The 16,081-nt window shown below is 45.6% G+C and overlaps 1 protein-coding gene and 1 pseudogene across 1 annotated transcript in view; one reads left to right on the forward strand and one right to left on the reverse strand.

The window, feature by feature from the left end:
* Window positions 1–917: 917 nt before the first annotated feature.
* The window catches only part of LOC147623459 (myosin heavy chain-like protein), a 28,353-nt gene continuing 13,189 nt past the window's right edge, over window positions 918–16,081 (reverse strand). The window contains exons 2-4 of the mRNA XM_086821619.1: window positions 3,317–3,635; window positions 3,169–3,230; window positions 918–1,632 (exon numbers count right to left, since the gene is read on the reverse strand). Of these exons, the coding sequence (XP_086677745.1) occupies window positions 1,601–1,632; window positions 3,169–3,230; window positions 3,317–3,635 (413 nt within the window). The 3' untranslated portion in view covers window positions 918–1,600. The remainder of the gene's footprint in view (window positions 1,633–3,168; window positions 3,231–3,316; window positions 3,636–16,081) is intronic.
* LOC147623460 (uncharacterized) lies at window positions 10,974–12,562 on the forward strand (annotated as a pseudogene).

Raw genomic sequence — 16,081 nt, forward strand, 5'->3', positions numbered from 1 at the left:
CAGCAACAATTTTATCACCAACATGTATGATACACAAGGACCCGATCACCATTTTGAGAAGGGGGGTATATTAACCACCCCATAAATTAATATAGTTTCACCTACCATACACCGCTTTACCATCTACACACTTGAACACGCACTTATCTTTGGTCAGACAACATTACAACATATAAAACAACTTTACCTTATACTTAATGCCAAATAAGAAAAGTCTATGAACTTTGTATATACGCCTAAGACTAGTAATAGGATTGGGCATTCTTAAGTTTGATTGGCCTAGTCTGAAAACTAGTCCCTTTAATAGACAATCTTTCCCTTGCAATAGAATTCGTGAGCTCTCTTCTTGCTTACATGCATACTATTGAATCTTATATGTTTAATAAATGCTTGCTAGATAGGATTGTTTGTAGGTTTTATGCTTGCATTAGCTTCCTTTTCCCCTCTGCCCCCACCGCAATGTCTTTAGTGAGAGAACCATCGCGAACAACAATCTCTATTTGCCTCCATCTAAGCATAGAGAGCTCTGCCTCTCTTGTAGTGACGACGAGTGATCTCCCACTTAAACTAGCTCTTCCCAAAGAGAAGAAAGCCATTCACTCACCCCATTGGCAAGGAGTACTTCAATATTACAATGAAGTGAGGACGCAACAATTGAGGTAGCAACACCCATGTAAAAAATTTGCATTTGTAACAATCCCAATGACACATGCTTCGACAAGCTTAAGGTAAGCTCTTGACTTAAATAACTAGCGCTATTTGCACAAAAGGAGAAGCTTAAAACAAATAACATAAAGTTTTTCATCTTCCAACATCCCACATTGAACCAACTAAAAACCTATTTAAACATCAATAGAAACATACAAAAAGAAAAAATTTACTTCCTATATATGGAAAAATGTATAAGATGTGCAAATAAAGTCAATCTACATGGATTGAATAAAGCGATCAAGATCAAAAGATTTTGTTTTAAACTTCTTGTTATCGAACGATGCTGTGTGAAACCACAGATTGGTTTCAACAATCACAATGACAAGTTCTGCTTTGTCTACTGCTTCCTTTGAGGCAAGAGCTACTTTTTGAAATGGTCCTTTTTTTAATTACATGATCTATTATTTAGAAAAAATACAGCTTGGCTATAAGGAAAGCCCTCCTCTCCCCTCACCCACTTAGTTATATGATCTTAAAAGTTAAAGCATCTTCTTGTTGGAGTTTGAAGACTATAACAAAAAAATAGTGGTTAGAAGCCCTTTCCTTGGCACACTCTCCCTCAATCCAATTCTTCAAGCTTTCCTCTTTGATATCTGCCATTAGTCACTCATATGATCTTAGTAGGATTTTTATACAGCCCTGAAGGTACATGGGAAAACAATACGAAAAGGATTTGACTTCAAGATCTTGATCTGATGATCCAATCCTCCCTGCTTCAAGCAAGCAACTTATTATACATCACCATTTGAAATTAAAAACTCTTCAATTACTAGTGGGAAATCCTTGATGTTTGCTACACAGCAGCTAGATGCTCCAAGCAATGGTCGGTAGGTAGATGCATTGTTTTCTACTCTCTGTGATGTGTTCGATGTACTCTTCCAAGAACACATCATTTTTTCAAAATTCTTGCCTTCACTCCTCCTGCATCTCCCATTTTGAAAGAACAAAAAACAAGAAATTTTATGAGAGTAGATCACTGCACATTGACATTTGCTCCAGTTTTATTTTGAGAAACATCAGGTATGGGTACATAACTGTACATGTTCAAGGGCAGAAGAATCCAGATACGGCACATTAGGCACAATTTTAATTTTAATCACAAATTGCAAAAATATAAAATACGTGTACTTGAAAGAATTGTGCATGGGCTGCATGGAGCGTTCCCGGCTGCATGGATGAGGCAAATAGGTCCCAGACAAACAGGGCCTCAAAATCTACTAAAGAAAACTAGCATTCCATAAGAGTACCATGTATAACCCATATGGTATGGAGAGTCAAGGAACGCATCTATGATCTCTAGACACCCCAGCTGTCATCTGTTTGAGAGACACGTTTCATTTATGGAAAACGAGGACCAGTAGTGACACAGAACAAACAGCAGCTACAAGCTGACCAGCCCTGAAACCTGCAAGAGTGTCCATCTCCACCCCCCTCACCTGCCCCTATGCCATAGTTGTCAAAACCTCCCAAACAAATAAAAATAGCCCCCGCAAACGTTTTGAAAACGATACAACAAAGAGAAAATCATGCCATGTCAGAGTTTAGTTACATCCCAAGAGGATGGGCTGGTGCAATGGAATGGCTACACTTGACAAATCGAAAGGCACTACTCGTTACCTCTTCACGTGGTGACTAGGTAACAAAGTCACTTTGATATGGCCAAGCTTAACGTGGCATTTCTAACTATTCCAGCCTTTCCAACTTGCCCAATAACTCTTTCCCACGGCATTGAAAACATTGACTGGCAATACTATGAATACAGCTCAGAGTAGTTGTCACATTGCCTAAAACCTCCATATATTTAGCAAGGATTTCCCCTCGTGCTAATCAGTCAGGGATCGAACTGGTTGGAATGGGCACCCCTTACATCCAACCTTATGACTCACTGATGGTCAAGCCACTCTCGCAAGGCTACCAGCATCCAACCACTCCATGTTAAATAATAACTCAACCATCACCTTAAATACTAATCCATCTATGACCTGAAAAGCACCATACAAGATGCAAAGCTATATGCACAGCTAGCACAAGCCAGTCTAGACTTGCAAAGATTGTACTGCTTAGACAGTTTTTTGGCAGTCGTCAAGACCTTTTGCCCTACTTTTTTGGCATAAAATGACCCCCTTATGCTCAATTTCAGAGCACGTCTCTTGGCCCAACATAAAACAACGTGAAGCCCATTTCCAGCACCTGCCCAGCCTGTTTCCACCATAGATCATTGCATAAACTTTACGCTCATTTTCACTTTTGGACCAGCCCTTGCTTTTGTTGCTTCTACATGCAGAAACTTGGCCTTCAAACACTCCGTAAGTTCTTGATACTCTTTTTCCTTATGCCCATGCTAGAGTTTTGGGTGGTGGTCATTTGCAAAGGCGGGGCCGGGAGAATCTTTATAAAACTAAAGAGGTCTAGAACTACAATGACATTGCATACATGCGGAGTTCCAATAGCACGTACCTTCAACCTCCTCAAAGAAGAGCACTTCCCTGGAGGTGTCGCAATCCACATGGTATTCAAACCTGCAGGTCCCAAAAACACAACCATCAGCACCAGCTGCTAAAGTGTAAATTGTACACACAGACTATCTTGTAACTTCAACGGCAACCTGTTGGCAAATGATACTTCCAGAGGGGTGTCGGTTATATTCTTAAGGGCATCACCAAGGACAGTCACAATCTCTGATTTGCGGGTGCTTGCCAGGAGACAATCGTACTCGCTTGGTACTATAATTGCAAAAAAGTTGTCATTGAGTTCACTTAAACAAAGCCGATCAATAGCAGAGAGAGCAATGCGTCGCTTTAAGTTGCACCATCTACTATCAAGAGTGTAAAGAGCGACATCTGTGATGACAAGTATCCGGCGCTTGATATGGCCCTCCCTATTCACCTTCATGATACTATCAGCAAAAAGGACCTGTCTGTCTCCTGTAATCATGAAACCTAATTAACATTAACACTAAATAAAAGTAGCAAAATACACATCCAAAAAGTGCAGGTCATTACACAATTATTATATGTGACCAAATTAAACAAACTTGCTTTGTAAAGTTTGAACATGTTTTTTACAGCCTCATGTAACCATCTGTGACATGCACACATACACATGAAGAATGTTATGGGAAACAGTTGACAGAGCATGGAAGAGTTGGACTGGATTAACACATGAGTATGAGGCCTCTAGACATTCAACCACCTTGCCCGTGAGCGACCACAGACGAGTCTTATACCACCCTAGCTTGTCACCCTTGGATTCGGCGATCCGTAGTCTGCCCCTAGGGCTAGACTTGATCCAGAACTCCCACTCACTTAACCAGGCCTTTATGGATTATTAACAAAGTTCCCAATAGTCAACTGCTAATCCATGTAACACCTTGTATGCTCGCAGTGTAACATGCGGAAGCTTCTAGAAGAGGATTATACTTTGATAAATAGCTTTCAGCACCTTTGTTCTTGACGATGTATACCACAATGTAATGAGAACAAGAGTGCAGAGAGAGAGAAGAGAGACAATACACAGTGTTGGGTCCCAAACAGCCTCTGAAAGGCCTTCACCACGTATGGTGTATTTGCTTTATTGAGTGAGTAGAATGATTGACTTTGCTATAAATAACTAGAAAAGATAATTCACATTAGTAAAGGAATTGTATGTAGGTGTTAGGGGTTATTGTGCTAGAACATTAGGCTTTTATTAGGACACACACTTGAATGGTTTATAACCTTAGTAGCACCTCCCTTGATTATAGGGACACTTGGCACTTGTTTGTTGGACCCCATTAGTCCTTTGTATTAGGGGCCCCTTCACTTTTGTTAATGGTTATTCTCTTACACGCCCTTACATGAAAGCTCTTCCACCGCCAACTCGACTCTGTGTGCACCTACTGTGTTGCTCTTCTCATTGCTGTTCATGCCTTCCATTGCTCTTGTTTGCTAACATTTGGTATCAAAGCTAGTCACGACTGTCGTGCTGTTGAAACTTGAGTCTCTGGACCAAGCGGTGCAAAGCACACAGGCAACGGCGGGTGAAGCAAGCATTGGGCAGTGTTGTATGTACCAGGGAAGCACCAGTAACAGGCGAAGCAGGCGGTAGCTACAAGCGCTGCAACCAGTGGTGACCAGCTGGAGCGAGGCTGCACAGGTGGCCAGCAATGGCAGGGCTGCACAGGGGGCGCTAACTGGCAGAGCAAGTCGAAGCTGACCAGCTGCATTCTTGACACTGCATAGCAGTGTGGAACTCTTGGTGCTACATAGGCGGCGAGTGGCGCTGCACACACGGCGATTGGCGGCAAGCGGTGCTACACAGGTGGCGAGCGACCGGTGGCACTTGGAGCTGCATGGGCCGATATTTGGGGCAACAAGCACACTAAGTGCTGCACACGTGGCTCACAGGCAAAGAAACGTTGGCGACATTCATCTGCATCAACAAAAATCCTTGCAAGTCACCAGGTATTTTCGATATAATGCATTTGAGCTTTCTTGGTGCTACAGGTAATTACACTTGCAATGCTCTCTAGCATTTGTGTTTGCAATAGAGCAATGGGATTTTTTTGCATTGTTGGGGAAGTGATGGCACAAGCACAGGATGTATTTGGGATGCCAACCCAAGAGGATAAGTTGGACGGAACCAACTACGTCTTCTGGAGTTTTATAATTGGTAGCCAAAGGGCTTTGGGATATCGTGTTTGGTGATGACACACGCCCATCAACACTCCAGCCAGCTACACCTCACAGAACAGCAACACAAAGGGTTGCAAATTCCTCCTCCCCCTACACAAGAATAAAGGTCTTCTTTTTCTAAGTATTGCATCTGGCACTCTCACTCCATCCCTTGGAGGATGATCCTCCAAGGGATGGAGTGAGGATGATCCTCCCTTGGATTCCTCCTCCCCCTACACAAGAATAAAGGTCTTCTTTTCTTAAGTATTGCATCTAGCACTCTCACTCCATCCCTTGGAGGATGATCCTCCCTTGGATCCGTTGCCTGAAAGCCTTTCCTAGTATGCCCCACGTGGCATCCGACTCACAGTCTTACCGAAGAAGATTTGTGACACTTGCATCACTCCATCCATAAGTTGTTTGCAAGTTCAATATCTCCAAGTTTGCTCGCAGTGATGAAGGAGCTATGAAAGCTCAGCTGTAGAGTTAGGGTTTCATGTGGGAGACATACACACAGAAGAAGGGAGAGAGAGAGAGAGAGAGAGAGACATATGTGGGGATAAGTCAACTCATCAAGTGTGAGTGTGTGACTCCCCTATCACACATGTATATTTGCACTAGTACACATAGTGCACTTAGTACATTAAAAGTACTAAGTGTACTATGTTCTATACAACTTATGGGCTAGTACACACTATAAGGGTGGGCATAATGCCTTTACCCCAACAACCTCCCACTTAAAGGCAAAGTGCCCTTAAATGAAGGAAAAGAAAAATCAGCATGTACATGATAATATACAAGGCCATATCAAGGCTGAAACTAGCCTCATGCAATGCCCATCAAGTGTCTGCAATGAGCAAATCGCTCTGGAGGCAAACTCTTTGTCAACAGATCAGCCGGGTTGTCATCCGTATGAATCTTGACAAGCTAAATCAGCTTGTTCTCTATCACCTCTCTGATGAAGTGATACTTCACATCCACATGCTTCGTCTTTGCATGAAAGACAGGGTTCTTTGCCAACCTGACTGTCACAATGCAACAATGGAATATCCCCTGTATAATCCAAATCAACCACTAACCGAGATAGCCATAATGCCTCCTTGCAAGCCTCTGTGGCTGCAATATACTCGGCCTCTGTAGTAGATAAGGCAGTGCACTTCTGCATCCTGGATATCCATGACACAGCACCTCCTGTGAATGTAAACACATAACCGGTAGTAGACTTCTGGTTATCTGGATGACCTGCATAATCCGAATCCGTGTAACCATGCACTAATGCATCCTGTTTGCCAAAGCATATGTACATATCCTGTGTGCCCTTCAGGTATCTCATGACACCTTTCACTGCTTCCCATGCTGCTTGCCAGGGTTGGCCATGTATCTACTAACCACTCCCACTGCAAATGCAATGTCCGACCTGGTAGCAACCATGGCATACATGAGACTGCCACAAGCTGAAGCATACGGAATCTTGGCCATATCAATCCTGCCACTATCCGACTGTGGGCTGTCCATAGCACTGAGTTTCACATATGGAGGCAAAGGAGTACTAATCTTCTTCCCCCCATCCATATTAAACCTCTGCAAAACTTTGCCAATGTATTCCTTCTGAGACAAATACAACACATGCTGATTTCTGTCCCGAAGTATCCGCATACCCAAAATGTGATTTGCATCACCCAAATCCTTCATATCAAAGGTCTGATGCAGCCTCTTCTTCAAGGCATCAATCTCTTTACGAGATTTCCCGGCAATCAACATATCATCAACATACAAGATGAGGATCAATAGACTGCCATCCAAAGCTTTCTTGGTGTATAAGCAATGATCTATGTCACTTCTCCTGAAATCCTGGGATTTCATGAATGTATCAAATTTATGATACCATTCCCTTGGTGCCTGTTTGAGCCCATAAAGACTCTTTTTCAGCTTGCATACAAGCTTCTCCTTTCCATTCACTGCATAACCCTCTGGCTGTTGCATATATATCTCCTCATGGAGATCACCGTGAAGAAAAGCAGTCTTCACATCCATCTGAATCAAATCCAGATCATCATGAGCAACCAAAACTAATACAGCTCTAAGTGTGGTCATTTTGACCACTGGAGAGAAGATCTCATCAAAGTCCACACCATATTCCTGCTTGAAGCCCTTAGCCACTAACCTGGCTTTGTATCTTGGCTTTGCATCAGGTGCAACTTTGAGCCTGTAAACCCACTTGCATGGTAGAACCTTGTTGCTTGTAGGCAAATGCACCAACTTCCATGTTCCATTTTTGTGCAGAGAATCCATCTCTGACTTCATAGCACGCTCCCAAAGAGCCTTGTCTGCCCTCTGTAAAAGCCTCCTTGTCAAATCCCCACGGATCCCCTCGTGATCGATCTTGGTTCGAAACTCGAATCCTGCAAACAAACGAACAACAAACAAGCAAGGGGGTGCAGGCCTGACTCACCTCCCAACCATGACAGCCGTGGGCGAGCCCACAGTCTTGGTTGTCCCCACCGAGCCACGAGCTGAGCTAACTAGGTTGACGTACCGACCAATCTCCTCCTCGCGACGTCCCATACCACCGCGAAGCTACCCTCGCGGGCCTCGAGATTGCTGCTGGCCTCGGCTGCATAAAGCAGGTGCACGTCTGCACTAGATCCAGGCTCCAAGACCATAGAGCTCTCACAAACTCGCAAGACTCTCTACAATACAATAACTAACCTTGGCCACCCTTTTATAGGCTCTTGGCCGGTCATCGGGCGTCCACACTTGGCCGCCTGCCCGTCCATACTTGGGTGCCCGCCCGTTAGTATATCCCTAACTCAGCTCGTCAATCAGCCTGCCTAGTTCCAAGCTTCCCCAAGCCTCAAAACTAGTCTTGCATGCGTATAGCACACGGTAGATACCCACTGTGCACATGACATACTCCCCTTCCTCTAAGAGCTCACTCTTGAGCGCACTAAAAAGCCAGGATAATCTCTCTGAAGAGAAGTCAATGTCTCCCATGTAGCGTCCTCCTCAACACGATCCTTCCACTTGATCTTGTATTCCGTGATAAGCGTATGACGCAATCTTCGTTCACGAAAGCCAAGAATCTTTTCAGGTTCGTGCAGAACAAACGTCATGTCTTGGACATCTATAATTTCTTGAGGAGTAACTAACTGATCTGCTCCACCCAGTACTTCCTTAAGTCTACTGACATGAAATACAGGATGAACTTTCACATGAGAAGGCAAATCCAGTTCATATGCAACTGAACCAATCCGTCGTTAACACGAAATGGTCCACAATATCTAGGGGATAATTTCGGAGATCTACCTGTCCGTAAAGTCTCGGAATCTTTCGGAACTCGCAAATACACCATCGTTCCTTCAGAGAACTCTCTAGGTGAACGATGTCTATTAGAATAAAACCTGTCTCGGTCTTGAGCACTTCTAATAGATTCCTTTGCAACTTGTAACATTTCCTGCATATCTTGCAAAAAATTACGTGCTGCATCATGCTGAAGTCCTGAGAATCCTACTGTAACAGGTGATCTTGGTTGAAAACCATACATAAGCATGAAAGGACTAAACCCTGTACTCGTATGCTTAGTACTGTTATAAGCAAATTCTAACATAGGAAGATAATCCTCCCATGAACTTTGTCTTTTGGATACATATGCTCGAAGCATATCCTCCAAAATCTGATTCACTCTTTCACGAGGTATGCTCTGATACCACTGTCAAATCCCCATGGATCCCCTCGTGATCGATCTTGGTTCGAAACTCGAATCCTGCAAACAAACGAACAACAAACAAGCAAGGGGGTGCAGGCCTGCCATGGACGAGCCCACAGTCTTGGCTGTCCCCACCGAGCCACGGGCTGAGCTAACTAGGTTGACGTACCGACCAATCTCCTCCTCGCGACGTCCCATACCGCAGCGAAGCTACCCTCGCGGGCCTCGAGATTGCTGCCGGCCTCGACTGCATAAAGCAAGTGCACGTCTGCACTAGATCCAGGCTCCAAGACCATAGAGCTCTCACAAACTCGCGAGACTCTCTACAATACAATAACTAACCTTGGCCACCCTTTTATAGGCTCTTGGCTAGTCATCGGGCGTCCACACTTGGCCGCCCGCCCGTCCATACTTGGGTGCCCGCCCGTTAGTATATCCCTAACTCAGCTCATCAATCAGCCTGCCTAGTTCCAAGCTTCCCCAAGCCTCGAAACTAGTCTTGCATGCGTATAGCACACGGTAGATACCCACTGTGCACATGACACTCCTTATAACATGAGGGCTCCCCACAGTCAAGTGAGCATCAAGTAGTCAACCCCTGGAACAAACCTGTCTCTTCGGACGAATATTTCACTATCACGATAGAAATATCAGTCTGATGGAATTTTGGATCCCAGAATCCACTTTCGTACGTACGATTCGTACGGTACGATACCGTACGATATCGTACGGTACGATATGCCAGTTTTGCCCGTTTTTAGCCGTTGCGCCGCCGCCGACTGCACATTTTTGTAGCTGTTTCTGTCCGTTGTTGTAGCCGTTTGCTGGCCGTTTTGGGCATGCTTTGTGGCCCATGTGCCCATTGGCCATGGCCCATGCTACATGGCCTTATAAAATGCCCACCCCCTAAGCCTCTCTCAAAGCTCTAGCCTCTCAATGCTCATTACTCAAGCCTTCAAGCCCCCCCCTCTCTTGAGTCTTGCTCAAGTGACCATCAAGCCCCCCCCTCTCTCTCTCTCTCTCTCTCAACTCTCAACTTTCAAGCCACTCTCTCCCCCATAGGCCCTCTCTCAAGCCTCTCTCTCTCTCAAGCCTTTAGGCTCTCTCTCTCTCAAGAGTCAAGACTCAAGCCTCACTCTCATTTTCTCAAGCCTCTCTCTCTCTCTCTCTCTCTCTCTCTCTCTCTCTCTCTCTCAAGCCTATCCATCTCTTGAATCTTCTAACTTCTCTCTCTCTATTACAATGACAAGGGAGAAGAATGAAGCCTTCAATGTGCATGCTATCCATGTAGAGAAAGCCGATGGAAAGTCCAAGTCATATAGGTGGACTTGTAAGTATTGTGGCAAACAATACACAAGTGGAGTTACTAGGCTTCTCCAACATGTTGGAAAGGTGGGGGGGCAAGTTGCGCCATGCAAGGAAGTCCCCCTTGCTATATCCGATGAGATCTTCAACAAGATCAAGGGTGGATTGGGTGCTCACTATGATAGTGGTAGAAGCTCAAGGGCGGATGATGAGGTCATTTCCCCGCCTTGTGATACATCCTCCATCGGTGCCACCTCCATCGGTGCCGCCTCCGCCTTCGCCTCCTCAAAGAGACAAAGGCTTGAGTCTCCCATGAGGCAAGCCACTCTAGCCCAAGCCACCGGGGGGTTCTCTTCTTCTCTATCACATCTCCGAGAACGGCAACGGCTAGCGGATATAGAGATTGCACGCACCATTATTGAGTGCAATCTCTCATTCCATGTGCTCAAGGTAGATCAATGGAAGTCAATGGTGAAAGCCATTGCAAATGTGGGCCCATGTGAAGGATGGACCGGCGTCTCCTATCATGACATGCGCACGAAGAGGCTTGTGGACGAGAGGGAAAGAATCGATAGATCTCTCAATCCGGTGCGGGCGGCATGGTCCAAGTATGGGTGTAGCATCCTCTCCGACGGATGGAGTGACCGGAAGAAGAGAGGCATCATCAATATACTTGTCTCTTGCCCTCTTGGCACATACTTTGTGCGGGGCGTGGATTCCGGAAAGGCGGGGAGGAAAACATCGGGTGCATTCATATATCGCCATATCAAGCAAGCCATCATGGAGGTAAGTTTCAACTTTCAAATTGCACTAAAGTCTTTAAAGTTTAGGCTTTGGTATATGTGATATGAATCATATGATCATATGTGGCTATATCATGAGTCATGACTCAAGTCTCATACGGCATACGCTCATTGCATCCATTCATGTGCATTGTGACATGTAGGTTGGATCGAAGAACGTGGTGCAAGTCATCACCGACAACGCTTCAAATTGCCGTCGGATGGGGAAGTTGCTCGAGAAGGACTATCCCTCCATAGTATGGACGCCTTGTGCCTCCCATTGCATTGACTTGCTCATGGAGGATATGGGCAAGTTAGTGTGGATGAAGGAAGTAATGACCGAAGCTATCTCTATTGTTACCTTCTTCACCACAAAGGTGAAGGTGCTTGCCATGTTCCGCGAACATAGCAAGTTGGAATTGAAGAAGCCTTCATCTACACGCTTCGCCTACATGTGGCTCGTCTTGGAGCGCCTCCACGATGTGAAATCCTCCCTTCGCCAAACAGTGGTCTCCACAATGTGGAATGAGTGGGATGAGCGAGAATCGGCGGAGGCCAAAGCCATGCAACGGCTTTGCCTAAAGGAGGAGTTTTGGCAGTCGGTCCGCACTATTGTCATTGCGGTCACGCCCTTCTATAGGGTATTGCGGATGACCGACATGGAGGGAGCCACCATGGGCCTTCTTGTTCACTTCATGGGAGAGGCCATAGCAGAGTTACGCGTTTCTCCTTCCATCGACGAGGAGAAGCGCGATGGTATGTTGGCCATTGTAGAGAAGAGATGGAAGTGGATGCGAAGACCTATCCATGGTCTTGCCGCTTTATTGCATCCGGCTTACAAATCACCCGCCCTCTTCACCAACGTGGAGCTACTTGAAGCCCGAGATGCTTACTTGCCCAAAGCATTGCCGAAGGATCGCCATGGGAAGTTCCTTGAGGAGCTCATAAGCTACAATGACCAAAGGGGAGGAGCCGCGTTTGCATCTACTACCTGTTGGAAGAGGGAATCCCTTGTGAAGCCCCTCTTTTGGTGGGAGACATTTGGGTATGCGCTCTCAAGCCTCCAAAAGGTGGCTTTGAGAATCCTAGCTTAGGATTGCTCTTCAGGTGCATGTGAGAGGAACTGGAGTTCCTACTCACTTGTACACACGAAGTTACGTAATCGCTTGAGCACGCAACAGTTAGAGCGGCTAGTGTATTGCCGCGCTAACTTGCGCATGCTGCGCGCAATGCAAAAGATGGAATCAGCGAGACAGGTATAAGTTACAACTTATAAGTTATAAGTTATAAGCATTCAAATTTCAAACTTCAATGTTTATTGAAATTTGGAACCAAATTCTAATACATTGCTTGTCACTTGATCATTGTACAATGTAGGTGAATGTGGATGCATTCAAGCTCACAGGGGACACTCTTCAGAGTGTAAACAAAGTGCAGGATGAGGAGGAGGAGAGGATCTATGCAGAGATCTGTCGAGAGCTCTAGTCATTTGATCGACGACCTACTCGCACTCGTCGTGGGCGTGGAGGTAGTGGCAGAGGAGTGCAAGTAGGAAGCCGTGGATGCACGGTTCGTGGTGCTCCCAGGGACATAGTGCATACCTATGTGCGGCGTGGATCAGGTAGCTCCACACTCGCTCTTGCAGATGAGGATGCTCCCTTTGGCTTCTCACATGAGCTTAGAGAGCCCGAGTTCGATGATGAGGGCAACCTTCTTAGCGATGGCGACTTCGGCGAGGCCACTGATGTGTCCTCTTCTCATGAGGATGATTTCAGCGAGAGCTCTGATAGTGATGCCTTTGTCTAGTCTCTCCTTGGGCCTTGGCTCTAGCCTCTCTTTTTGTACTCGCGCCTAGCGCGCATGATCGCATCGCACCTCTATACTTATGTACTTTTGTTTGTCACTTCAAACTTGTTTAGTTGTTTTTAATGATATTTTGGTTTGAAACAACTTCTCTAGACTCTACCCTTCCAAATTGAAAATGTCTATGTTTGTAGGTGTTCTTTAATTTAAAAAACCGTATTTTATCGTACCGTATCCCAAAATTTCATATCGTACCGAATATTCCCGTACGGTATCGTACCGTACGGTATCGTATTTTCGTACCGTGACAACTATGCTCCTTATACATGCATGTTTCATCCAAAATGACATCATTGCTGCGTATAATCTTTCTATTCACTGGATCCTAAAGTCTATACCCCATTTCACCTCTGTCACCATATCCTAGGAATATGCATTTGTGAGACTTAGGATCAAGTTTGGTGCGCATTTCCCTGCGTATGTGCACGTACGCAACGCAACCAAACACTCTCAAGTGCTTGTAGGACGGAGGCTTCCCTGTCCATACTTCCTCTGGTACTTTCCCACCAAGCCTCGTGTTAGGTGACCTGTTTATAAGATGAACGGCTGTCATAACAGCTTCAACCCAAAAACCATAAGGTAACGCAGCATGTGACAACATAGAACGGACCTTCTCCTGAATGGTCCTGTTCATCCTCTCTGCTGTCCCGTTTTGTGGAGGATCATAAGGAGTATTCTTGATGCCTTTAGCATCACAAAAGTCTTGAAACTGTTTGGACATATACTCTCCACCATTGTCGGAACGCAAAGCCTTCAGTGTTTTGCCAGTTTGATTCTCAACATGAGCAACAAACTTCTGAAACACTGAGAATGTATCACTCTTCAAACGAAGAGGATAAACCCACACCTTGCGTGTGGCATCATCTATAAAAGACACAAAATATTTTGCCCCTCCCAAAGAAAGCTGAGGCATCTCACATACATCTGTATGCACAAGCTCTAACTGAGCATCTTTTTGTCCAAGAGCTTTCTTGTGGGGGCACTGGAGTTGCCTGCCATATATACAATGCTCACAAAACTGAAAACTTGAGAACTTTAGAGAAGACAAGTAACCAAAACGAGACAATTGCTCCATTCCTTTAACACTCAACCAGCTATGCCACATAGAGATTTCCGGCAGCTCGGTTGCATTTACATTAGCATGGTGACAAACACCAGCATGCATGAAGTAAAGAGTGTCCACCTTAGAGCCTCTGGCAACAACCAGTGAGCCCTTACTAATCTTCCACTTTCCACGACCAAATGTGGTAACATAATCAGCATCATCAAGCTGTCCAGTAGAAAGCAGGTTCTTCTTGATCTCAGGCACATGCCTGACATCATGGAGCATAAGCTGTGAGCCATCTGAAAACACAAGCCTCACATCACCTTTTCTAAGAATCTTGCATGCATGGTTGTCACCCAAATAAACTACTCCTTCATTGCCAGCAGTATCTTGCATGCATGGTTGTCACCCAAATAAACTACTCCTTCATTGACTTCTTCAATCTTGACTCCACTTTTGCCCTTTGGCTTTGCATCTTTGTCTTTGTCTTTTCCTTTGCCCTTTTCCTTTTGATCATTCTTCCATTTGTAGCATTGCTTTTTGAGATGTCCCTTGCCACAATAATGGCATTCCAAGTCCTTTTTGGAGCGGGACTTGCTCCTTCCCCGTTCTTGGCTTTTACCCCTTTGCTGGGATCTCCCACGTGCATTCATTGCATTGGACTTTCCAACAGAATTGTTCTTCCTGTTCATCTCTTCTTGAAGAAGAGCACCCTCCACATCTGCATATGACAACATAGCATTTGAATTGCTAGTGGCTGTCCTGAATGTGTCCCAACTCTCTGGCAAAGTGCATAAGAGAAAGGTGGCTTTGAACTCATCGTCCATTGCCAACTTTTGATTGATAACCTGGCTGACAACACCATTAAACTCATTTAGATGGGCTGTCATAGATGCCCCTTCCTTCATTTGAAGACCTATGAGTCACCTTCATGAGGAAGAGGGTCATACTACGGGGTTTAGAGGGAGCTCCTATTTTCTTGGATGATGATCTCACGAGGATGCAGCTTGAGCATAGGAGAACTTGCATGCCACGAGTCTTACACGCGAGGAGAGAAGGCAAGAAGGCCTTCTATCGAGATGGTCGGGTCATCATTGATGGCCGGCCCATGGATTAGCGGTTTGGGATCTATGGGACACAGACCAGGCCACTGACAGAGATACACATGGCAGTATGGAACTGTAATGGTTCACTATGGGTGCAACCTGGACGACTGGAGCATGTTATGGTGGGGAGAGACATCATACTTCTGACAGAGACACATCAGAGCCCAGAGAGAGGGCTACCTCGAGTAGAGGGATTCTAGTGGGAGTCAGCATACAGGAGGACCACACGCCAAGGTACCTCGAGAGGGTCGGGGGGAGTAGCAGTCCTATTTAGGCGGGAGCTACAGGGGAGACTGAGAGTGGTAGCACAGGATCCAGAGGCCAGATACATGTGGATCAGCTTACAGCTCTCACAGGACACGGTTATATACATAGCTCTATGTTACTTTTCTCCATCAGGATCCTCCTATGCCATTACAGAGGACATGCCACAGGACGAGGAGACAGGAGCCTCGCCATACACTTGTCTGTCAGAGGAGATTATGCACTATTCTACACTAGGGGAAGTATTTCTTACGGGCGACTTTAATGCCCACACACAGAGAAGACAGTGTGAGGTGTATGACTATGATGACATGGAGATCCTCCACCCTGTGGATCCAGAGGAGATAGGGGCTAGTCGGGCATCAGAGGACACTGGACCAGACAGAGGACATTATGGGGACCACTTACTAGAGTTGGGAACCAGGCATCGTCTCGTTATTTATAACGGGATGCTACAGTGGCCGGATCAGGAGGGCTGACATGCTTCCCACATGGGGGTCATACACGGACCGGAGGCACGGTGGTAGACTACATTATGGGGTCTTTGGAGGCATCACAGCTTGTCACCTCATTCTCCATTTCACCTCGTCCTATTGGGGTAGATCATACATACTTGGCATTTTCACTAGCCGGATCACCAATATCAC

This window comes from Cibotium barometz, chromosome 27 (genome assembly GCF_041138505.1).
Source record: "Cibotium barometz isolate CiBa-2024 chromosome 27, ASM4113850v1, whole genome shotgun sequence".
In the NCBI taxonomy this organism is placed as follows: domain Eukaryota; kingdom Viridiplantae; phylum Streptophyta; class Polypodiopsida; order Cyatheales; family Cibotiaceae; genus Cibotium; species Cibotium barometz.